Source organism: Amblyomma mixtum, chromosome 6, assembly GCF_055824585.1.
Source record: "Amblyomma mixtum isolate Tamu chromosome 6, ASM5582458v1, whole genome shotgun sequence".
NCBI lineage: Eukaryota > Metazoa > Arthropoda > Arachnida > Ixodida > Ixodidae > Amblyomma > Amblyomma mixtum.
This window is the reverse complement of record NC_143017.1, coordinates 145669938-145694426: the sequence shown is the minus strand read 5'-3', so window position 1 is coordinate 145694426 and position 24489 is coordinate 145669938. Positions and strand designations below refer to the sequence as shown.

General features: G+C 50.8%; 1 protein-coding gene across 1 annotated transcript; it reads left to right on the top strand.

Moving 5' to 3' along the window:
• Window positions 1-542: 542 nt before the first annotated feature.
• Window positions 543-21537, top strand: LOC149340672 (beta-1,3-galactosyltransferase 9-like). Its single transcript, XM_089551332.1, has 3 exons — window positions 543-1035; window positions 11081-11285; window positions 21049-21537. Exons 1-3 carry the CDS (start codon window positions 719-721, stop codon window positions 21535-21537), a joined length of 1011 nt encoding a protein of 336 aa, XP_089407458.1. The 5' UTR covers window positions 543-718.
• The last annotated feature ends 2952 nt before the right edge of the window (window positions 21538-24489 follow it).

Here is a 24489-nt window from a genome sequence, read left to right as displayed (position 1 = left end):
CACGTGTACTGTGCGCTCATGTGCAGGATCTAATGATAATAAATGAGCCCTTAACAAAAAGTGCTAAGCTCAAATGATACATACCGTATAAAAAGGTCCCACTGAGTTTCACTACAACTGCAGCCCTCTGTCGTCGTGTTTCCTTTTTTGTTATTTAAAGGAGGTGGTGTTAGAAACGCAGCACCAAAACTGAAATGTGTTGGCAAATAGCAGCTTCATAAGCGCTAGGAAATACAACGAAAAGAGCGCAGCAGAATCAATAGTCTGAGCGTTGTAGAAGAGTGCATGTGACGACGTATACGTGTGGCATATCGAAATGTAGTGTACGCAGAGCATAGGTGAGAAGTCGCATATGGTAGCTAGTATATTCTATTTTGTCCTATTTTTTAGCGTGAGTTACACTGGCCACAGTCTTTCCGTTTCGCGTGCTCCCTCCGTCGACCATACTGCGCATGCGCGAGGAGCGAGTGACGTCACTGCGAACAGCTGGCGCGCCTCGCCGCGTGCGTTCACCCGCATCACCGCGCGCGCTCGCCGCTGCTGCCGCCGGCGCAGAGCCACGTGACGCCACTGCTCACGCTACGTATATCCTGGCATAGCAGAGCTAAGAGACTGCCAACTTTTTAGGTGTACTGTGCCACATTGACACTGCTTCGTGTCTAGTTGAAGACAACTGGATAGCGTTTTATTTCCTCTGTGTTCTTTCTTTCATGCATCTATGATACACAGGCTCCTTGTGGCAGCGATCCGCTTCAGCCGATCACCGCGCGCCCTGCTGGCCATTTGCGTGTTGTCGATCGCCGGACTGGTGCTCATCTGCCGGAAGGGACACACCTGGGCCTCCATCTTCTCCCACTACCCGCCATGGCTGTGCGCCCGCAACACCACCCAGGTTGTCCTCGCGATCCGGTCCTGGCCCGAAAATGCGGCGCGGCGCCACGCCATACGGCGCACCATGGCACATGCCGCCGTGCGTTCAGCGATGCCAAACTGGTCCTTCCTCTTCTACATGGGTTACGTTAACGACCTGGGAATGTAAGCAACGTTTACAAAAGCAGCAAAAGTCATGACGTTATGCAGAGAAGACAATTGTTTCACGTCGAGAGGAAAAGCACAGAAATTGCACTCCTCAGTGTGGTCGCCAACGCCGGGCCTTTAGGGAGGAGATGAAGGAGGTAGTGAAAAATTAGGTAAACAATGAATAGTAACCGGGTAGGCTTCATAGCAATCTGTGGCTGATATTAGATATTTATGCTTTCACTTAAATGAAATTTTCTGCTCACCTGAACACATCAGCGCCTTCCGCTAGAAACGCCTTTGAATGATACTGCCGAGAACAGATTAAATTTTGACATCAGAGGTTAGACTAGGAGGCAGTTGAGAAGCGAGCAATAAGTCCAACTTTTTTGGTGCTCTTGACACCCGTAGTATTATCTCTTTGGGAAAGAGTAACTACATAAACTTCTTAGTGCTCTATATAAAAACTTTCGCATAGATGTCTTCCACGTAGACTGACAGGCGAGTGTTTATGCCAGTTGTTCCCTACTCGAAACACCATGATGTCTCAAGTAGTGGCGCCGACACTTTTCTTGCCATGATTGTGTGTGTATGATTTAACTCGACTGAAGGTATAAAAATGAGTTAATTTGACCTCGCAAGATTACATGGATACTCCTTGTCAGCCATCTATTCGACCCCGAAGTAATTATTGTGTATTAACATTCTGCATAAGTAACATTGTCTAAATAGCTTTACAGTCTCAAGGGCGACAACAACGTTTTGAAAAAAAAAGGCAGGGCTAAAGATGCAGACACTTATGGGTGAATAATGGAACGAGTCTCTAGATACTTGAGTATCCTTTATTTTGCAGAACGCAGCAGTGAACAGCGACCGGAGGCTGGGTTCACTATGAATTTACGAGGTTGAAGAAAATGCGTTGACAACTTAACACTCGCAGTCGCCAGCAGGGTATCGTATTTCTTTCTATATGCGAGTGGATGAGAAGGCGAAGTGAGGTGAAGTGAGTTTTCTCCTCGTAAGAGCACATGTGGTGATGCTAGTGATGCCCGCTGTACATTGACTAGTAAACGTCCATTGCAATGTGGCATGCCGCAATCATCTGTAAGCTCTAATATCCCCAAATATAAACATTAAAAGCGAAAACCTTGACGGGAAGATATGCTCCGTCGTAAGGGTATGACGCGGTACGTTAAAGGGTCCTTTCTGCGCCATAGGGTCCTCTCTACTCATCTTTGGTGAAAGTTGAGAAAAATACACATACACAAGGAATGTAGACGGGATTGTGTCTGTGTGTGTGTTTCGCACCTTTACCCAAATATGAACATTTATCAACTAGCTCCACAAGACATTCTTTTAAGTTCCTCTCTGCGTATCACTCCGCGGACATGGATCCCTCCCGTGCGAGTACTTCTCTGCCACTTAGGTGCTGCCTGCATGGACATATATGTGGAATTGGTCGTTCTCTAATTTACTTTCTAAAATCGCAGGGAGTCCTCATACCACTGACTCTGCAGGTGGCGGTCTTAAACACAAGTACTAGTACAGCTTGTCAGACCCAGCTTACTCTTCCCGAGCAACCTCTTATGACTAACCATTAATTTAAGTTACGCCTGCCACGCGGGACATTTTGCTTACAGTCCAATGGGCAGGCTGTCACCTGCCACGGTGAGCAGGTTCTGATGACATCACAAGTTCACGCGACTTAGGTGGAAGGTAGGGCAGAAGTACTTTCTGTTGGGCTAGTTGGTTGATAACAAACTTGAATGGGCCAACTGTTTTTGCGCTCATAACGCCACCAACGATGCCGAATTTCCTGCGCAACTGGAGGCCTAACGCTATCGCGAAAAAAGTCTCAGAGATGGTGCCATATATGGTGTCAGAGACTATAATACAACTGCTGCCGACGGTTTTTATTATTTTACAGGGCTTAATTTGTCAAAGACTATAACGAATTTTTTTCTCAATCTTCTTTGCCATCATTGCAATTTTCGACCCATTGAAACTCTATTCAAAAGAGTTCTTCATTATAAAATGTCATCTGCATGTATGGCTACTAGAGAAACAAAAACCAAAATATATGTTCTTTTCGCTGAAAGAAAAGTCGAACCTTGTACAACATACTAAACCTCCGAATTTCATCAACGGTTCTTTAATCGTAAGGGACGAACGCGGGCGTTCGCATGTGGACGGACGCACTCCACATCGGCTCCGTGTCTTTTCGAAGATTCCGTCCGAATTTTCACGTGGGCCACCGAAACTTTTCGGCTACATCGACGGATAACGTCCCCTGGACCACGGCGACACCACTCTTGAGCCGGTAGGCCCATTTTTTGGACTTTTATCGGACTTTTGAGTGGCCACCTGTGGCCGGGAGCGCTGAGCCTAGCGTAGGCCTAGCGCGCTCCCGGGGCGGCCCCGTGCGGTGCTTGCGTGTCTAGACATCGGCCAGCATGGAACCCCGGGACGCTGACGACCCTATCATGAATGAACCTACCCGGACCTCGGCCCAAGGTTCGGCGAATATTGAAGGTACGGACGAATCTCCTGCCGCGTCGCCGGTCAATGCGAGCCCCGGACTCGGGGACGCAGTGGCCGAGGCCATGGAGACCTCGCCACCGCAGCGGGACGACGGGGCCGACATCGACTCACTGCAAGACGAAGACATGGATCGTTGGGAGCTTGTTTCTTACAAACGGCGCCTAAAAAGGAAAGGCTCGAAGAAAGGCTCGAAGGGGCCAGGCGATCCCCGGGAAGAAGCAAACAAGATAGCGCCGACAGCCGCAGCTGGCGGAGCAGAGACGCAAGCGAGTGGCGTGCCGCGCTTTACATTAAAACCGCATCTGGCGGGAGCGCAGCGGCAGATAAGGCCACGTCCGCCGCCGCTACCGAAGGATGATATCAAGATCATTTATCGCCCCAAGGGAGGCCTAAAAATCAGTGAAATCCGTGTCGACCAGGCAACGCAAGCACTCGTCGCGGCCAGCGGAGGAAAGATCAAGGAAGAAGACTTCATCATGAGACTCCGGCCCGGATCGAACATCATGATTGCGAGCACGCCCGACCTGGACATCGGCGACGTGCTCAGGAAGATCGAAAAGCTCACGATCAATGACCAGACCTATGCGACCAACACCTATCCAGCCCTACCGGACGACCTGAAGCGTGCGGTAATCCACGGCGTCATGCCGGGGCAATCACCGGCCCTACTGAAATCGAGGCTGCGGCTTCGATCCCAAGGAGTGAAGATCCTGGAAGCGAGAATGCTGGGCAAGTCGGAAACGGCGCTCATCACGTTCGACGGCCCGTATATCCCGCAGTGGGTCATCTACCGCTCCGGAGAATTCAAGACCTACCCGTATCGTCCTACGAGGCAGATCTGCTACGTGTGCGGAGAGCAAGGCCATCGTTCGGACGTCTGTCCAACGCCGAACACCAAGCTCTGCAAGACGTGCGGCACACACGACCCACCAGAAGGCCACCCGTGCAAGGCCAAATGCATGGTGTGCGAAGGCGACCACGTCACCAGGGAGTGTCGTCGACGCCTGAAGACTACTGACGAGCTCCGGGGCAGCACGACCGGCGGCCGGCAGTCCCGGAAACAACAATGGCAGCAGCAGCAGCAGCAACAACAACAACTGCCGCAGCAGCAACAACCGCAGCAGCAGCAGCGGAACCCGCACCTGAGTCGAGAGCGCCGACCCAGGTGGCTTAGCTCGGAGCGGGACCATGGCCGTTCCTCGAGCCGAGGCCCTAGCACCGTGCGAGATCGCAGCCAGAGCCGATCCAGGGATGACTCTTTCCCGCCGCTCAACCGGTCAACGGCCAAGCCGAAGCAGCAGCAGCAGCAACCGCCGCAGAAACAACAGAAGAAGGGCGGCGTCAAGGTGAGCTGGGGAGCGGGCTCTCCAAACCCACTGATTCCGCACTCGGATCAAGATAATATTACGCGTAACTCGAAAGAAATTAAAGCACTAAGAGAGGAGAATGCACATCTCCGAAAAAAAAATCGATGACCTCATTAAAGAGATGCAGGCTCAGAGAACAGGGCACGTACCGCGGCCCCCGACCCCGGCGGCCGAAGTGCAACGATCTCCAACCCCCTTAGCAGTGAACCCCGAAGAATTAAGAGGTTTCATGCAGCGCATGGATGATTTCATGATTCGCACCGAAGGACAGTTCCGCCAAACTCATGAAAGATTAGATGCCATGCAGGTCCAACTCAACCTGTCAGAACAGAACGTCACATTACTACAGCAAAAAGTTGCGTTGCAGGACCAAAGTTTCCGCAACCACGTCAAAAGTCAAAATACGCAACGAATAACAAACGAGGCCCGGGACAGGCTCATACACGAGCGCCGTTTCGGAACTGAAGGCTCCAATCAGAACAATGCACAAAACCATGGCTAAACAAACTCCACGAGCGCCGTTTCGGAACTGAAGGCTCCAATCAGAAAAATGCACAAAACCATGGCTAAACAAACTCCACTAGAAATCTGGCAATGGAACTGCAGGGGGTACCGCCAAAAGCAGGGACTCCTAATGCAGTTTTTACATACGCAAGGCTCCACACCCGATATAATAGCTTTACAGGAAACTAATACGACACCGTCACTCAGGGGATATACGTGCTACGATAGCGGACGCACGGCAACCTTGGTCAGCAAAAAGTTGGTAGCCATAGCCCATGACCCAATTCCCAACACCAAAATTGAACACTTAGTGACGGAAATTATTCCCAAAAAGAAGCGTAAGGAAAAGAGTGTCTTTATCGTAAACCTCTATAGCCCGCCTCGCCAGCGGGACGCGAATTTTGATACACTCTTTCTAGGGGCCAGCAAACTTGCGAAAAGCAACTCGTTGCTCATTGTAGGCGACTTCAACGCTCGCGGACAGCAATGGGGATACCCCACTAATAATCACAAAGGTATACAGGTCGAGGACGCGGCGGAAGCGATCCAATGTACCCTCTTAACAGACGAACTTCAACCCACGCGCCTTGGCACTTCGATCTGCCCGGATACGTGTCCGGACTTAACGTTTGTCAGGGGAGTGAAGCACGCAACGTGGGAGAATCTGCTGGAGAACCTAGGCAGTGACCACTATATCCTGAAGACCACGATAGCAGCCACCAACATCAAGCGCAAGCTCGGCACAGCCAAGATCACCAACTGGCCGGCTTTCCGCAAGGCTTGCGCGGACCTGGAAGGGGGGATTACTTCCATAGATGATTGGTGCCAACAACTTAAAGTCATCCAGAAGCGGTACACTCAGGAAGTGGATCGCACCGAGCAAACACCAGAGGTGGACCCTCGGCTCATCAGGCTATGGGAGGCACGTCGAGGACTCACCAAGCGCTGGAAGAAGCAGCGCTTTAACAGGAAGCTCAAGCTCAAGATCGCAGAAGTCACCAAGATGGCGGAGGAGTACGCGACCCACCTGGCCAGGCAGAGCTGGCAGCAGTTCAGTAGCTCGCTGGACGGCACCCTCAGCACGGCGAAAACGTGGCGTATACTCAAGACCCTCCTCGACCCTACCCATAGAGGACCGCCTTCAGCAGGCCGCCACCATAGTCGAAGCATATGCTGCCGACTGTGGTCTCCAATGTGCTCCCGCCAAATCAGAGCTTCTACACGTCAGGACAAACCACAAGGACAACACGTCTCTACACATATCTCTGTCAGGCGGTCCCATCAGAGAAGTGGCGGAGCTCCGGATCCTGGGTCTGTTCATCAATAACAAACTTAGGCCGGACTCTACTATAGCGAAACTCAAGAGCATAGGTGAACAGGTAGGGCGCATGATCCGCCGTGTTTCCAACAAGCGGGGTGGTCTGCGGGGCAGGGACGCGCTACGGCTCGCCTATGCCTTCGTGACCAGCCGGATCCTCTACGCCGTGCCGTACCTACGCACCACCAAACAACAAGACGAGCGCATTGACGCCATCATCAGGAAGGCAACAAAGCGAGCACTGGACCTTCCGGTGGCTACCTCCAACGCCAAACTGAAGGCGTTGGGAGTGGTAAACTCCTATCAGGAGTTGCGGGAGGCCCACCTCGTGAACCAATATACGCGGCTATCGCAGACGGTGCCTGGGCGCCGCCTGCTAAACCGCTTACACATCCAACACACATGCATACCAGAGGGGACGGAGAACATCCCGGTGCTGTGGCGCCACATGCTCTTGGTCGCTCCGCTCCCGCGTAACATGGACATGGCTTCACATGAAGGCAGACGACAAGCGCGGGTTCGCACGCTTGAGAGGCAATATGGGTATAAAGAGGGCGTCTATTACGTGGACATCACAGGGCCGTCGCCCGCGGGATTCTTCACGGCTGCCGTAGTCCACCGGGGAATGAATGTCGATGGGTTATCTTTTCGGGCCCCAAATTCAACACGAGCGGAGGAAGTCGCAATAGCTCTCGCTGCCGCCGATCCAAAATCGAAAACGGTTATTACAGACTCTCGCCGGGCCTGTGAACATTATCTTGCAGGCGAAATATCACCTCTGGCCTCGCAAATTCTAAGACGCGCTCTCGCCGATCCAACTCGCACAAAAGTGATCTGGGCTCCTGGCCACCAGGGTCTACGAGGCAATGAGGCCGCTGATGCGGCCGCCCGAGCGCTCACACACCGGGCTCCTCATCCTAGCTCTCATGGCTCAGAAGCTCATAAACCGCTTCTGCGGTTCCGCGAAATCCTAATTTATTATTGCGACAGCCACCGTCTCTACCCGGCACCTGCCAAGGGGCTGAGTAAGGCGGAGGAGCGAACTCTGCGGCGCCTGCAGACAGGAACCCTTCTCTGTCCTGCAATAGCAAAACACTTCGATCCGAACACAGATGGGCGCTGCCCGCACTGTGGAGAGATCTGCGATATCTTTCACATGGTGTGGGCATGTACTCAGAATCCTCACCTTCCCCCCTCCCCCACCCCCACCCGAGAGGCATGGGAGACTGCCCTCCTCAACTGCTCCACACTGGAGTCCCAAAGGGCGCGAGACGGGGCCTCGTCATGCGGTGTCCCGGACTAAGGATACCGACCATGCAGCAGGGTTATTCATTTTTTTTTAACCCTCAAGCTCTCTTTGATTAAAGTTTTTCACCACCACCACCATACCCAAACCAGGGCCGAAAGCGGGAAAGCTATCCGCAGACTCGTCCACACCTTCGAGGGTACGGAAGAGGAACTGCTAGATAAGGCCAAAGAGAAATGCTACGGCACGACCTTGCCTGCGGCATACGCGAAACCATACCTGGGAAACCGAACACCCACTTAGACAGGCCAATCACCAGGGAAGAAGTGTTCGCTGCCATAAAGGCATGCACGCGCAACACTGCGCCGGGAGCAGACAAGATCCAGAACGCACTCATACGCAACCTCTGCGACGAGGCGGTCGACCAACTGACCACCTTCCTCAACGGGCACTGGGCCGCAGGAACGGTTCCTGAAGAGTGGAAGCATGCAGAGGTCGTAATGATCCCCAAACCGGGTAAGAAACTCCAGATCGAAAATCTCCGACCTATCTCACTCACCTCCTGCCTAGGCAACCTCTACGAGCGAGTCGTTACTCGGAGGCTCCAAAGCTACATGGAAGACGAAGACCTGTACCCCCACAGTATGTTCGGCTTCCGAGCCCACCTCTCCACCTAGGACGTCCTCTTACAACTTAAAGAGGAAGTCCTCACCAACGTCCCGAGCGTAGGCGAGAACGTGGTTATGGCCCTCGACATCAAAGGAGCCTTTGACAACGTTAGCCACACGGCTGTAATGGAAGGACTTGACAACCTCCACTGCGGCGAGAAGATTCACAGCTACGTGAAGGCCTTTCTCTCCAACCGCACTGCAACGGTTGGGCTCGGAGACCTTCGCAGCGCTAAATTTTCGACCCCCAACAAAGGCACACCTCAAGGGTCCGTCATCTCGCCACTACTTTTCAACGTGGCCATGATCGGCCTCGCGAGACAACTCGAGAAGATCGAAGGCACACAGCACGCAATATACGCTGACGACGTCACGGTCTGGGTTACCACTGGGTCGCTCGGCCAGAAAGAAGAACGACTGCAAGCAGCGGCTACCTGCGTGGAAGAATATGTCAGTGCACGAGGCCTCGCCTGCTCCGCCGAAAAATCAGAACTCCTGCGAGTCCACAAAGGGAAACACAAGGAAGGGTCCCTAAATGTCTCCCTCGAAGGACAGCTAATTCCCGAACGAGACAAGATACGAGTCTTGGGAATGTGGCTGCAGAGCAACCAGCGATGCGGCCATACGCTCGGCCTTCTCAAGCAATCGACCACTCAGGTCGCCAGAATGATCACGCGCGTGTCGCAGAAGCGGAGCGTCATGCGAGAGGGGGATACCCTGCGCCTGGTTCAGAGCCTGGTGGTCAGTCGCGTGGGTTACGCCCTCCCGTACTTCAACCTCAACAAAGGAGAAGTGGATAGTGCAGATACCATACTCCGCAAAGCTTACAAGACAGCCCTGCATCTACCAATGAACACCTCCAACGAAAAACTACTGGTTCTTGGAATTCACAACACCTTCGAAGAGATCAAAAAAGCCCAACTGGTCACGCAGTTAGCTAGGCTCCAGCAGACTCCTACGGGGCGCTCGCTCCTTAGGCGACTGGGGCTAGGCCGAACTGCGGAATTCGAGAATCGTACTGCGAGCATACCGGACGCAATTCGCCAGACGCTAAAGGTTCGCTCCCTTCCCCGGAACATGGACCCCAACTTGCATGCGGCCCGTAGGGCAGCCCGGGCGAGGTATGTACAACAAAATTTAGCTACAAAATCCACAACGGTATACACGGACGCGGCTCCGTATACAGGAAGCTCACATAACAGCACAGTGGCGGTAGTTATTGATTCGAACTTAAAGGAATTAGCTAGCGCCTCAGTGAGGGATTGCACGGTAACCGAAGGGGAGGAGCTAGCCGTAGCTCTAGCGGCGGTAGCCGGTTATCGAAGCAACATGTCCCTTACCATCCTTACAGATTCGAGAGAAGCGTGCCGTAACTACATGAACGGCCGCATAGGTCGCGCCGCGCTCCGGCTCCTCCAGAGCGCGGCCCCACCAAAAGTCACACATAGCATTTACTGGGTGCCAGGACACACCGACATAGCGGGGAACGAACGCGCCGACGAGGTAGCTCGAGGGTATACGAGCCGAGCTTCCTCCCAATCGGACGATCTACCCGACCGAGTCAGCCCTACGTACTCAGACATTCTGAACTACTATAAGGGGGTACGGATCCGCTATCCGCCGCCTCATCCTGATCTAAATCAACTAGAGGCAGTGTATTGGCGAAGACTGCAGACAGGAACATTCCCAAACCTGCATATCCTTAGCAAGATTTACCCGACGCAATATCGGGACACTTGCCCGTAGTGTGGCAGCAAACCATCGTTGTACCACATCACGTGGGAATGCAGTAAAAACGACAACTTTCGCAAAGACCCGAGTGCAGAACAGTGGGAGAGCCGGCTCTCCAGCGGCGATCTGGGTTGCCAACAAGGTCTGATCCAGCACGCCCAACGAGCAGCGAAGCTCAGCGGAGCCCTGGAATAGGGGCACCGACCCTGTGAGAAGAAGGAAGATGGACCTCTTCTTTCTCGTCTGCTACTAGCACCTTTCTAGAGCAATAAAAGTCTTTCCTACCTACCTACCTTTAATCGTAAGAATCTTGGTTACAAAGCGGTATTATGCGAATTGTCCTTTGCAAGCACAAGTTCGTTACATCCATAAATAAATGCGACTAATACAACATATACGTGGTTAGCCGATGCTATAATGGTTTTTGATTAAAATAAAACAAATATAGGCCGTGACAAAAGGTTTAAAGCTTGTGTGACAAACAAGTGGCTTAAATTATCCCGCATAATAGAGAACTACCGCGGCGGAAAGTTCGGACAGCTACGATAAAAAATAGCTCTTATGCTTGGATTCGTCAGAAAAACAATACATATATTTCCGACGGTATAAAGTAGCCTCCCATAAAGTATTATCAACGTTCAAAGTTAAAATCTTTACGGTCTGTTCTTATCACAACCTCTGCTTTCAGGATGGACTCCGTGGTTAGCGAGATCTCAAGTTACGGGGACGCGCTGATATCCGCCTTCAACTCCGAGCCCAACAACTCGGTCGAGATCGCACTGGACATGATGCGCTGGGTGGAAGACCGCTGCGGCAAGGGACGGCCGCTCCGTCTCTTCGTGCACGTTAACGACACCATATTTGCCGACCCGATAGCCCTCGAGGACTACTCGGTGCGTACATTCACTCTGAAATCTTTGGAGCCTAGCCACTCTTACGAGCCTAGCGATATGTGGGAGCATTGTCTTTGCTAACACTATACACCACTGTAAAACTGGAGCCCTAACCTCCGCTTCCCGGTGAGTGTAAAATGGTAATTATGCAAATCTATATTTCCGAGAGAAGACCCTCAGAGCAGCAGCCTGTGGGTAGATTATTTTTATGCGAAGCATTATTACTAGAGGTACACTACAGCCCGTCGCCGTGGTTACGCGCCGTGCACACCACGTGGTACAGTGACGTCACACCACGTGACATACCACGTGGCACATGACGTCACGGCAGAGGAAGACGGGGGTCCACCTCGCGCCGTCGCTGTGGTTGCACGCCGTGCAGACCACGTGGTACAGTGACGTCACACCACGTGACATACCACGTGACACATGACGTCACGACAGAGGAAGACGGGTGTCCACCTCGCGCCGTCGCTGTGGTTGCACGCCGTGCAGACCACGTGGTGCAGTGACGTCACACCACGTGACATACCACGTGACAAATGACGTCACGACAGAGGAAGACGGGGGCCCACCTCGCGCCGTCGCTGTGGTTGCACGCCGTGCAGACCACGTGGTACAGTGACGTCACACCACGTGACATACCACGTGACACATGACGTCACGACAGATCGCCGTCACGCGCTGGGAAAGGGAGAACGATGCCATCGCACAGACGCCGGAATGTCCTCGAGCGGCATTCCCGCGCATTTCGAACGCGCGTTCACACTCGGTGTAGGTGAAACGCTCGCTCCACCGGGCAGGCAGACGCGGCTTCCGTGGCAATCCAGGCGCTCACCCAACGCGCGTCTCGGGGTTAGTCGGCGTTCCGCTGTAGCCATGCCGTTGTCTTCCCCCACGGCGAAGTGGTTGTATTAAAATGACCAAGTATTCAACCAAGGAAAGCCATGTATTACCAAGCCTAGCCACCAATATGCTTCGCATCTGACTAGGCTTAACCTTAGCTAAGCCTCGGACATTTTTTACTTCCTTGGTATTTTCGATTTAGCAGCGCGAACTTGCATCACAAGAATAGGTGACTGAAAAGCTAATGAAAACATGGCAGAGAACGATGTCAATGTCTACGGCTTGTGTTCTCTTGTGAGTGACTCATTTTCAGCAGGTAACCAGTGCCATCTGTTCTGGATACTTGGAGGATAGAATTGACAAAGTTCCATAGGTTTTTGCGCAAAGTTCGAGAGCAAATTAATCACTAGTTATACACAGACGACGCTCAAATAACAAGTATTCAAAACAGGAAAACGTTGGCCATTGCTGTGGTTTGTACTCAGGTAAACGAGGGGTCACACTGCAGCATGAAATGGCTGCAAATAACTTGAAGAGGTACAATGGTTGTCTCAGGGTTTTCATCCTTTTTACTTTATCATGTCTTCATAGACACGTATGAAGGCTCGAAAGCGGCCATCAATCATTGCGTAGGCTATCGGGCCTTCAAAGCTGCACAGTTATCGATGTTTAGGCGGGCGAAGCAAGACTGCCAAGCATTATGCTACCTTGTCTTGTGGTGTGTCGTTGTACCGAGTTTTAAACTTGTTAGCAGACAATGCTTTCTTTTCCCTGGAAAGTAAAGGTTTTTTATTCCGGTTCTAGTGCAAACAAATCAATATGTTAGATTCATACTTTCGTAAAATTTAAGCAGTGTGAGGAGCCAGCATGCTCAGTTTGAATTGGAACGAAGAAATGCAATTTGAAAAATTCATGCACATATAACTGGCAGTCATGCCATCAGGAGGCCGTATGAAGAAATTTCGTCTCTCTGCCTGCGCAGTGCAACAGTTAGAAGAGATCTTATTCCCTTGTTGAAACTAGCGTTGTCTGCGGAGAGCAAAGAGCTTTATTTTGCAATCTTTACTGTTGAAAAACTCAACTGCTGAGCTATGCAGAGCGCGAACCTGCAACTACCATTATTAGGAACTTCCGTGGTGTTTCGCTTGCGAAAATAAAAGACAAACAAAACAAAGCTTTAAATGCTCGTACTGAATTGCATTCTGTCTTGAATTTCGCTGCGAGTTGCAAAACTCGCTTAAACGGGTTCTAAAGAAAGTGGCTAAAAATGAACTTCAACGGGTTCATGCCAGAGTGCGGCAGCCACGTGACAGAAATCTTGTAGACTAGGGTCAGAAATATTCGAAATGAAATCTGACGCCCGAACAGGAAGTAAAAGTCGAATACTAGTGATAAAGAAAAATAATGAATTTAATGAAGACAAACACTAAAATAAAAAGAGTTTATAAATCAGGAGCACATATTGCCACGTTTCCGCAAGCAGCCACTAGGCGGCTGCTCTTCGCAAGTCGCGTGCACCGCCGAGTGAAAGAAGAAGAAGATCGGTTCCGGCCTTCTCTGGGTGCTCTTGGCTTGTTCTCCGGTGCCGTCCACGTCACCCCCCATTAAAGCCTTTCGGTTACGAGCCCCAACGGCTACGTAACACTGGTGGAGGTGCTGGGTAGCAAGGTAATCCTCGATTTCTCGAGGTCGCTCACCGAACCGTGAGCGCGGGGCGTGACGTGAAAATTCCTGAAGCCTGAGTTCACGGTAGGGGCAGCGCCGATACAGGTGGCCGGCTTCCCCGCAGTGGAAGCAGAGCGGCCGCTGACGAGGAGTGCGCCAGATGTCGGCCTTCCGGACCGGTGGTTGCATGGCGAGTCCCTGCTGCGGTGGCCGCTGGTAGGAGGGTGGCGGCAGAACGGACGGCGGCTGCGAGTCAAACGGGATAGGCTGCGCGGGAACCACCGCGGGCTGACGGACAGCTGCTGCATAACTCAGAGGGCGTGGCTCGGGCAGCAACTGAGGCGGTGCAAACGCTTGCCGGATCTCCTCGCGCACGACTTTAGTGAGGGCAGCGGCTGTGGGATCAGGCGAGATGATGTGGAGTTTCCGGAGCTCCTCGCGAACTACGTCTCGGATCAACTCTCGCAAAGAGGAATGTTCACTGGCGCTGCACGAAGCGGCCACTGAGCTGAAGGGCTGAACGCATGCAGACTCGTTTCGTCGGGAACGTTGCTGCAGGGCTCGCTCGATGAGGGTTGCTTCACTGATGAAGTCGGCAACGGTCTGGGGGGGATTCCGCACCAAACCAGCGAAAAGATGTTATTTTACCCCCTGCATCAGGTGGCGCAACTTCGCGGCCTCCGTCATGTCGGGATCAGCCCGCCGACAAAGACGGGTCACGTCCTCGGCAAACATGGCGACGCTCTCGTTGGGCTTTTGGATATGGGCTTCTAGGAGGCGGCGCGCTCGGTCGCGGCGGTCGGGGCTGGAAAACGTATCGCGCAGCTGCTGGCGGAAGGCATCCCAGCTTTGAAGACCGGTCTCCCGGTTCTCGTACCAGGTTTTGGCGCCGTCTTCCAGCGCGAAGTATACGTTGCGCAGCTTCATGGCAGAACTCCACTGATTAAAGTTGGCCACACGTCCAAACTGTTCAAGCCAGTCGTCGACGTCTTCAGCAGGAGCGCCATGGAAACTCGTCGGTACACGGGGCTGCTGGAGGGTTAGATGAGGGGAACTCGCCTGCGCCATGGGATAAAGCTGAACGGGGCGGCGGTCGGGAAGGAGACCGAACTCTGGGGAGAGGCCGTGAACGCGGCGGCTCCTGCGATGAACGGGCGTAGACACCAGCGGGAGTCGGTCGGGACTCGCTGAACCGCTGCGAGAAGAGGTCCGGGACATGGACAGCGCCTGTGCTTGCCCACTTCGATGCCCATGCCGAGACCCTGGTTCACACGGATGCAAGCAACGTAGGCCTCGGCGCTGTGCTCGTACAGTGGCAGGATGGCGCTGAGCGAGTCATCGCGTACGCTAGCCAGACTTTGTCTCGTGTCTCGTGCTGAAACCAATTATTCCACCACCGAGAAAGAGTGCCTCGCTGTTGTCTGGGCAGTGATGAAATTTCGCCCATATCTTTATGGCCGCCGCTTCCAGGTCGTGAGCGACCATCATTCTCTTTGCTGGTTGACGAACTTGCGCGATCCCTCCGGACGCCTTGCACGTTGGAGCTTACGTCTACAAGAGTTCGACATGACCATCGTGTGTAAGTCCGGACGCCAGCACAACGACGCCGACTGCTTGTCCCGTTCGCCTATCCAGTCGGCGAACGAAGACGAAGAGCCCGACTTCCCTCTTATCGCAACTGTCGACGCAGTCACTGTTTCGCAGCGCCAACGTGAGGACCCGGGACTCGCTCCACTCATCGACTTCCTGAAAGCGCGTACTACGGAAGTACCCCGTCCCTTCGCCAGAACGCACTCCTCGTTTTGTCTCCTAAACGACGTGCTCTACAAGATCAACTTTTCTCCCACGGGAAGGGATTATCTCCTCGTCGTGCCAGACACTCTTCGCGACGAAGTCTTGCAGGCATGTCATGATGAGCCCACCGCCGGTCATCTCGGCTATGCTCGAACTTTGGCTCGCATTCAAAAGAGTTTTTACTGGCCCAAACTTGCGGCGGCAGTGCGCCACTATGTACGAACGTGCCACGATTGCCAGCGACGGAAAATACCGTCTGTAAGGCCAGCTGGTTTACTGCAGCCTGTCCAAGTGCCCAGACTTCCATTCGAGCAGGTTGGCATGGACTTGTTGGGCCCTTTTCCAACTTCCTCCTCGGGCAACCGGTGGATAATAGTCGCTACCGATTACCTCACGCGCTATGCTGAAACAAAGGCCCTCGAACGAGGCACGGCAGCCGAAGCAGCGAAATTTTTCGTCGAGCGCATCGTCCTCAGGCAGGGCGCCCCGTCAGTTGTCATAACGGACCGAGGCACAGCTTTCACGGCCAAGCTGCTGGAATCCGTCATGCAGCTGAGTGGCACTACCCACCGTAAATCCACCGCCTACCATCCACAGACGAATAGCCTGACCGAACGTCTCAACAAAACTCTCGCCGACATGCTGTCTATGTACGTGGACGTTGAACATCGGTCTTGGGATGACATCCTACCGTACGTCACATTCGCGTACAATACGGCACAACAAGAAACCACGCGCATGACGCCCTTCTCTCTGTTGTATGGCCGCGAGGTGTCCACCATGCTAGAGGCCATGTTGCCCCTTAACGGTCATGACCTCGAAGCTGGTACCGAGGAATTTACTCAGCGCGCCGAAGAATCAAGGCAGCTTGCGCGACTGCGCATCCGGAACCAGCAAGGCCGAGACGCTCGGCGTTACAATCACCGCCACCGAGTAGTGACCTTCGAACCGGACGACATGGTGTGGGTGTGGACTCCGATTCGACGCCGAGGGCTTTCCGAGAAACTGCTAAAGCAGTACTTCGGTCCCTACAGAGTGGTCCGTCAGCTCAGTGACGTCACATACGAACTTCTTCCAGACGGCTCTTCTACTTCTCATTGCCGCCAGCAGAAGCCCGAAGTCGTCCACGTCGTGCGAATGAAGCCGTACTTTTCGCGCGAGCACCGCTAGCAGCCTACCGCCACGCCAAAACCGCATGCTTCTTGTGACCGTTCATTTTCTCACCATCCTGGCTTACGAACTGCTTATTTTCTGCCATGTTCTTGTGAACTGCTTTTCTTACCTTCTTTTCTTGCGCATGCATCGGGCCGATGGTTTTTTTTAGGGAGGGGGGTAATGCCACGTTTCCGCAAGCAGCCACTAGGCGGCTGCTCTTCGCAAGTCGCGTGCACCGCCGAGTGAAAGAAGAAGAAGATCGTTTCCGGCCTTCTCTGGGTGCTCTTGGCTTGTTCTCCGGTGCCGTCCACGTCACCCCCCATTAAAGCCTTTCGGTTACGAGCCCGAACGGCTACGTAACAATATATAATCTCTCGCAAACGAACCAGAAATTAAATTGTCAACCTCTGCTATAACTCAGAGCTTAAGAAACATCTCAGCGCCACCATAAGAAAGAAGAGTACAATATGTTAAAGTATTACAACCAACTTAATTAACTATGTATATTACCTTACAATAATGATTATATAACTAGAACACAGGACGGTAATCTTTTTAAGCACTTACATGAATTTGGGGAGGCTAAATGGCAAGAAGGAAAGTTTACAAGCTTAGAATACTTCTGTCTGCAATAAGGTTCGTGTTCACAGGCCTGGTAGCAAGCTGCACCGCACACGGGCTCGTGAAGTGCGCATTACTGCCTAGTATGATTATAACCGCATAAATATTTTCGCTTGCTGTAGGCAGGAGCATACAAAAATATGAAAATCTCGCGCTTAGGCGTGACTTGCCCTCAGCTGCAACATCGCACATTTGAAGGAAAACCGCGAAAAGAATGGATCTCACATTGGTTTTCTTAATGAACTTTCTCAAGCATGATGAACTTTCAGAATAATAAATTCTAAACTCTATTCAAAACATGAAGAAAAAATTAGAACAAGTTTGTCATTACATGTTCTCGACTTGCAGCTTGGACATAAAAATCTTTCTTATTCGGCAAAAATCTGGCTTATACGAAAGGGCTGAGCATTACTTATTCAAATACACACTGCTGGTGCTCTGTTTCAAAGGGCTGCATTGTACTGAAAACTCAGTTGTCCTCAAAACTTACCGCTACATTAGATCTCCTTTCATAAGAGTTAACACACTAGTAGCCGCTATTGAGCCGTATAATTTTAGCGGCGCTTCTGAAGTTGCTAATGTGCCCTAGTTTTATTCTTTTTTTCTTTAAAGGCCTACTTGACCGAAATTTTGCAAACGATAAAAAGGTTGTTTTTTCATAGTACACCCCTGTGTTATACTACCCGCAAAACATTACGTTCCAGTTTCAAGCAGTTAAGGTGCCAACGGCACGTAAAAATCAGATTTCAATACCTAAACTGGAAAAACGGGCGCCATTGCCGCCCACCGGAAGTGACGCACGTTTGTGACGAGTCCGGACAGGTTCCAAGCGTCTGCTCCTTGCGGCTCGTGCAAAGCGCTGGTACCGATAGCGCGTGCAGCACTTTGCGCAATAAATACTGGGTATATATGAAAACACACATCTTAAATCTGATGAAACGCCCCAGAAAAAGTTTCAAACTTGTTTTATTTGCTGTAGAAGTCTAGAAAACTCCTCGCTCAACCTCAGCGAAGATGATCGCGTCGCAATGCTAATGAGCGTTGTTTGCCTGGCAGTATTCGATTACAGCTTGTGCAAAGTTCGGACATCTCGAAGGAAGGAGGCATATTCAACTGGCTCGAGGCCAAGTAGAAAAAGTTCTTGTATTATCAAGTCGGCTTTTTTGAGCGGGCACGCGCGTGTGAACAGCATATGTGCGCTCTGCTGTGCGTACAATATGGTTATTGTCTTGATAAAACAAAAGTACCTGCCCCTTTCTTCTCATTTTTCTTTCCCGTCGAAAGGTATTCCTGCCTATGCATAGGTTTTCGGAATGAAAATCAATAAAATCAGCTGGATGTCTGAAAAGGTAGCTCCAGAGAATTAAGCGCTGTGTTAAGCGAAAGAATATGCCAGAAGCAAAATTTGTGTTGCAAAATAAATATATATTTTTTTTCTTTGAGGGCCGTGACATCAGTGCGGTGCCGATGGTGGGCTGGTTCATCTTTGCGCGCCTGGGTCGGGCAAGCCACTGCGCATTGAAAAATACATGCCGGTTCAAATGAACAAAGACTTATGCGCTTGGTTCATTACCGTCTATACCTAGAACCACTTAAAACCCGTGTACTGCAGGGACAGAAAAATTTCTCTAATATTTTCAAACCACAGAACGACGTTGTTGCCGTACGCCAGTCGACCGTATATGCCTATCACGCAGGTTGCCGGTAGGCAGTATTTCTGTATCGACTGAGTAATAATTCAGAACATACAATCAAAATTATGTGTTGTCTTCCTTTGAAAATAGGATCATTCAAATAGCATGTCTTCAGGTCTCTGAGGTCTTGTAGACGCGCCTCGGATGGTAATGCCGAAGCTTCCTCTAATAGACCTCATGTATGAACGGCGTGAGGCAGTAAAAAAATACGACGTTTTCAGTAACGCACGCGTGGCCTTCCAGGATTCTCAGCCCGGCCTGCGAGTCTTCGCGGCAGCAGATACACTCGGGCACGACGGCATTGCGCACTGGGCAGAGCTGTACCTGCAATAAACGCGTTTATGTTGATTCCTTTTCAGACGAAGCAGACCTCTCCTTAGACTTCTGCCTGGTGTAAACAACGTGACGTCAAAAGGGCGTTGTTCGATGAGCAAAACCGTCCACTTTAGCTTCTGAACCGCCTAAGCTAGCTTGTGACGAGCGGTCCCCCGGCCTCTTTATTCTCCCGATTAGAGGCGCCTCGAAGCCTTTCTCCTACCAATTAATAACCCTCTCGGTTCGTGGCATGCTTTGCCTATAGGGCCCAAACACGTATGTGCTCTGATGCATGATGTAGACCGGGAGAGGTCTATTGACAAAGCCTAACCCACAAAAGGGGTTAGCGCGAGGCAGAAGAGTCAGCCACCTACCATTATTTGTTTTGAAAAGGAGATGAGAATTCTCGTTAAAACCTGAGCTCAAGGCAGTTGACACCATCTTTCGAGATCGGGTGTGAAGAGCAGTGGCCGAGAGGTATACATGGTGTTTCCGCATTCCTTTCCGCGGCCATGCACTCCGTCGACATGATGTCAGCAGTTAATTTTTCTACGAGACCATCGAGCTTCGCGTTGAAAACAACCAGAAACGCGCCAGAAGAAGGGCTTACAAGAGGCGCGCACTCACTTCTGAGCGCCTGAATCTGGCAAGCCGGCGACGTCGGTGTCTCAATGGTGCGTCTATTTCGGTCAGGTTTGTTAGTTGTCCAACACACCGCTAGGGGACTGCGTTGACTGCTACAAAGGTTTTTGAATGCTTATATCTAAAATACTAGACGCTTCATAGCCCTAATATTAAAAATTAATATTGTTCATAACATGCACACTATATCGAGCGCAAAATTAGCCGAAGTAAACTTTCGGTCAAGCAGGCCTTTAAACGGAACGCTTGTTCCGAGTGGTTTGAAAAGCTTGAACACGGAGAATAAGTCGATCGGGGAATTATGTGGCAATGGCCTATATCCCACTTCATTTAGACATGGCCAGGTATTTAAATGTAACCATCCCTTTATTTATTTTTGTATGGTCTGATCACGAGTATGCTGGAAAGTGGTCTGGTAGAGGACATACCATAAGCCTTTCCTTTTTCTAAGGTATTCACATCTTGAGATGTTATGCGGCGTAGTTTTTTACCTAGAAATGTATATCTGATAACGGCGTGGTATAGTTCTTGCCAAAAAATAAAAAAAATCGTTGGAAATTCTTTTCAATACCACAGCATCCAGCATCGCGATAGCTGCCACGCGATATAGAGAAAGTCACAAATCTTGTTCAGAATGTTTACGTCGCAGCTTATTGGCTTACTGCGGCATTTAGTATAATGTCGCTGAAAGGTGCTCACAGCGGGCATTCACAGTACTTCTATTATCATGGGCTAGTGATGGAAGAGGAGGTTAGATCGCGTAGAGAGCTCGCACCTAGCGAAGCTGATCCTGAACAATTAGCTAAACACGTTTTTGCTGCGTTTAACTACCTGCAGCCCAACCACTCGCTTTCTACGCTAGGTTGCCGTGAACTACAAAGGCCGGAGCTCACTCCTAAAATTGGGGCCTAAATTTTCACGCTTCTTAAGCCGGTAAGGGTTTATCACAAAAAAATGACGCGTGCGCAGCAAGTGGCTGTCAGCGATACAAAACACGACTTTAACTGAAAATACTCTTTTCATTCATGCAGCATCATCTCTACGAAACGGGAAAGCCAGCGTTCTACTGCAAAAAGGCTAAAGGTGTCAGTGTTGGTCGCGACCCGAAAGGCATCAACTTCGTGCCTCGCAACCTCTTCCGCGGTCCGGTGTTCCCTCCCTATTGCGAGGGAGATGCGTTTTTCATCAACGGCACGCACCTGGGTCTCCTGTACTCGGCCTCTCTGTACACACTTCACTACGCGTTGCTGCCGCAGTACGTGACTGGACACATGGCCGCAATCGTGGACATCGGACACGTCAACATCTCTACGCGGATGGGTGTCGCTGGCAGAATGGGAAGTGGCACGGAGTCTCATGAGAGGACCTCAGCCCAAGCGAAACTCTTCCTCACTGGTGTCGAGGCTAGTGCGTGGAGAGACGTCTGGCTGTACTCGCTCCACAACCAGACTCGCCACACAAGCGTCGAGAAAAGCCTGACGGAGGCTATTCTCAGAAACCTTGGGCCCTCATACAATTAGCACAGTACAGGTTCGCTCAATGTTGCTGCGTTTAAATGTAGCAAAAGGAAACAATGTTTTTGTTATATCAACGGCTCCGTTCTCTACTTCATGCTATAAGATGCCTGTTATCTGGATATCGGTGAGCACATCACCGAGTCTAAACATTTGCGCTGCAACTCCTTTGCGTCTGATTCGATGTCAACGCTACACCGGACATGCCAGACACATCAGGCAACAGAAAGTAGAGAAGTATCGCAAGCTTTTTTTTTTTTACTGGCAACATTGCATCCATGACTGATGCAAGCCCACGAAGTACACAGCATCAGAAATATTTCTGGATGGGCTTAACGTTAACTCAATGGCACAGTTGAGCGTTTAAGTAAGAAGCTTGGGGTGCTAATTAAAAAAAGACTCGGATGCATGATTGTTTTAATTGAACCAGCTTCGTGCGAAGTACTGGATAAACGCACGCTGCTGTCTCTAGTAGTAGATGCATGGCCTGCACGCCTGGGATTTTGTGTGGTGCGTTTCGTTTCGCTTGTAGACGTAAAACCTCATTTCAAAAATTCATTCGCTCTACGAACCACAAAACGAGAGGCGTGGCGCTTCGTACAAGAGTTCTTTTCCTCATAGCCTTCTCCTTCTCCAGCGCTGAGCGCGACCGACCTCAAAGCCTCGAGTGCACAGTGTCCACATCAATGATCGCTGCCGTCCCTCCCTTTTTCTCATAACCTCGTCCACGCGACGCTAAGCGTATCACTTTTTCGCGCTAGTTACCCTGCTCTAGTCATTTAACGAAAAAGATTCTTCGGTACTGGAGCTCTCTCGTGAAGGTGCAATAGCTGCGATAATCTCTGCAACCAGGACGCGTATGTATCGCCACAGCGTTTCTCCTGCTCGAAGAGTGAAATCAAAGGAGTTTTCAGAGAGCACCTCATCATTCGTTCAGCTCTTGCAGACGCTCCGGAAAACCGGTTCTCTGAACGACAGAGAGAGTGACAGCCGCGAGACCGCTTGTGAGGCAACTTTCCACCTCACATTGTACGGTGAGTGGCAGTAGACTCTAAAAAGAAGCTTTCAGTCCAAATTCCAACCACATTTACTGCCTTCAGAGTTTCAGAGTCGCTCCTTCAACGCCTTTGTCATGACACCGCAAATACAGTTACGGCGACGCAAATTCATAACTTCCTCGTGACTTTCCAGCATCCTCGCGCAAAAAGCTGAAATTAAGTGCAATGATTAAATAGCTGGCACTCTTAGAGCTTCTAACAAATTGATGTGGCCTGCATCTTTCTTCTTCGTCTACAAATTTTACAAGGCCTAATCATTAGTCTGTTCGAAATGACATCAAAGCAGCCATCCATTTCACAGATGGCATCTGCTTGTGAAGTATGAGTGAGATGTTGGGCCTGATGTAAAAGTGTAGGCCTTTTGCAGGAAAGGACACTGGCCACAAGAAAAGAAGAGTAGGCAGTCAGACTTCGGATAGAAAAATAAAATGGATCAAGAAGGGGTGCCACCATTGCACGATGGATGGGGCAGAGAGTTGAAAGATGTGAATAACTGAGGCGAATAATAACAGTGTGCGCACACACGCTAGCGGCGCCTTAATGACATCAGAACGGCACACTGTGGGGATGGGCGCTCCGTCGAGTGTGTTTTCTCTTTCCAGGCGCTCACCTCGCATCCACTGCGACGAAAGCGACGGCTCTTCTACCTGGTCTACCTATTCTTTTTTCTTTATGTACTCGCACTTGTTTCCATTTTTAGGCGTTCACTGAAGGCCGTTCCATCTTGTCTGTTCTGTCAATAGTTGGGAGAGATCTATCATCAGTACGGCGTCAATCCGCAATGCCGTTTGCCAGTGCACTTCATCCGAACGAGAGGTAGAGCTTTCAGTGCTGAATCTGATTGCTACCGGACGTGACAACACAATTTTTTTTTATTTCTTTTGTTCGCGGTCGTCTCGATCATGTTCGCAAGCTCGTATTTGTAACGGCACGGCTCTTTTTTATAAATGAGATAGTATACAGCGCATTAATATGAGCGCGATTAGTAGGCTCTTCGAGCTGTGTCATGTAAGGCCTTTGTTCATGTGGTCACAGCAAGCTTCGTACATGCTGCAGCGATGCGATTTGGGCTCCTAATAGATCCTAATAAGGTTGCATTATTTGCGATCGATTCCCGACAAAAGTGCCGCCGCACTGTAAGCAGTTCGATCTATTTCTGCTATTCGCTTTCAGTGTTCCAGGTGCATTATTCGCTGGGGCTTCCTGAGTAGAAATAACGTGGAGCATATGTACTATCGGGCGCAAAAAGTTTGCGGGACACAAGTTCTTAGTTTATTGTAGCTCCACCTCGCTACCATGTCGCCTGATACTGTTACCAGAGGAAGGAGCATTTAGGCCTTTAATATTTTCATACAATGTCAGGCGACTTCGTAGCGAGGTGGACCTACAAAAAACGTTTTTCCTAGAACTCGCGCCTCTCAGGCTTTTGTCCCCGATAGTAGAAACGCAAAGATCCGGTATTTACATTTTTAAACTCGAAAAGAAAGGGCCAAGCTGCTTCGTCATTGAGCGGCGGTTTTATTCCAATAGCATTATTGATTGCTTTTATTGCTCGAATGCTTCAGCTATGCCCGCTGCAGTAGAAAACGAGTGACAAACAAGGGGTTCAACTACAAAAATCAACAAAAGCTCCCAGGTAAAAGCCGTTATGCAGTATAAGATGAAACACCCCAGTCTTTAGTGAACACTTTGTAGCCTGCTGTGATTAGAAGCTATTTGGAAGACAAAGTTACGGCTCGATCATGCATTTGATGCCACAAATCTGCGAAAACAATTGGATTTACCCTCGATAGTTACTTCGATGCTTTTACTTTACTGAATGCATTTGCTATAAGCCGAGACCACAAATCGCGCCCCTCAGACCACAACTGTGATGGCATGATTTGGGTACAGTTGGGAA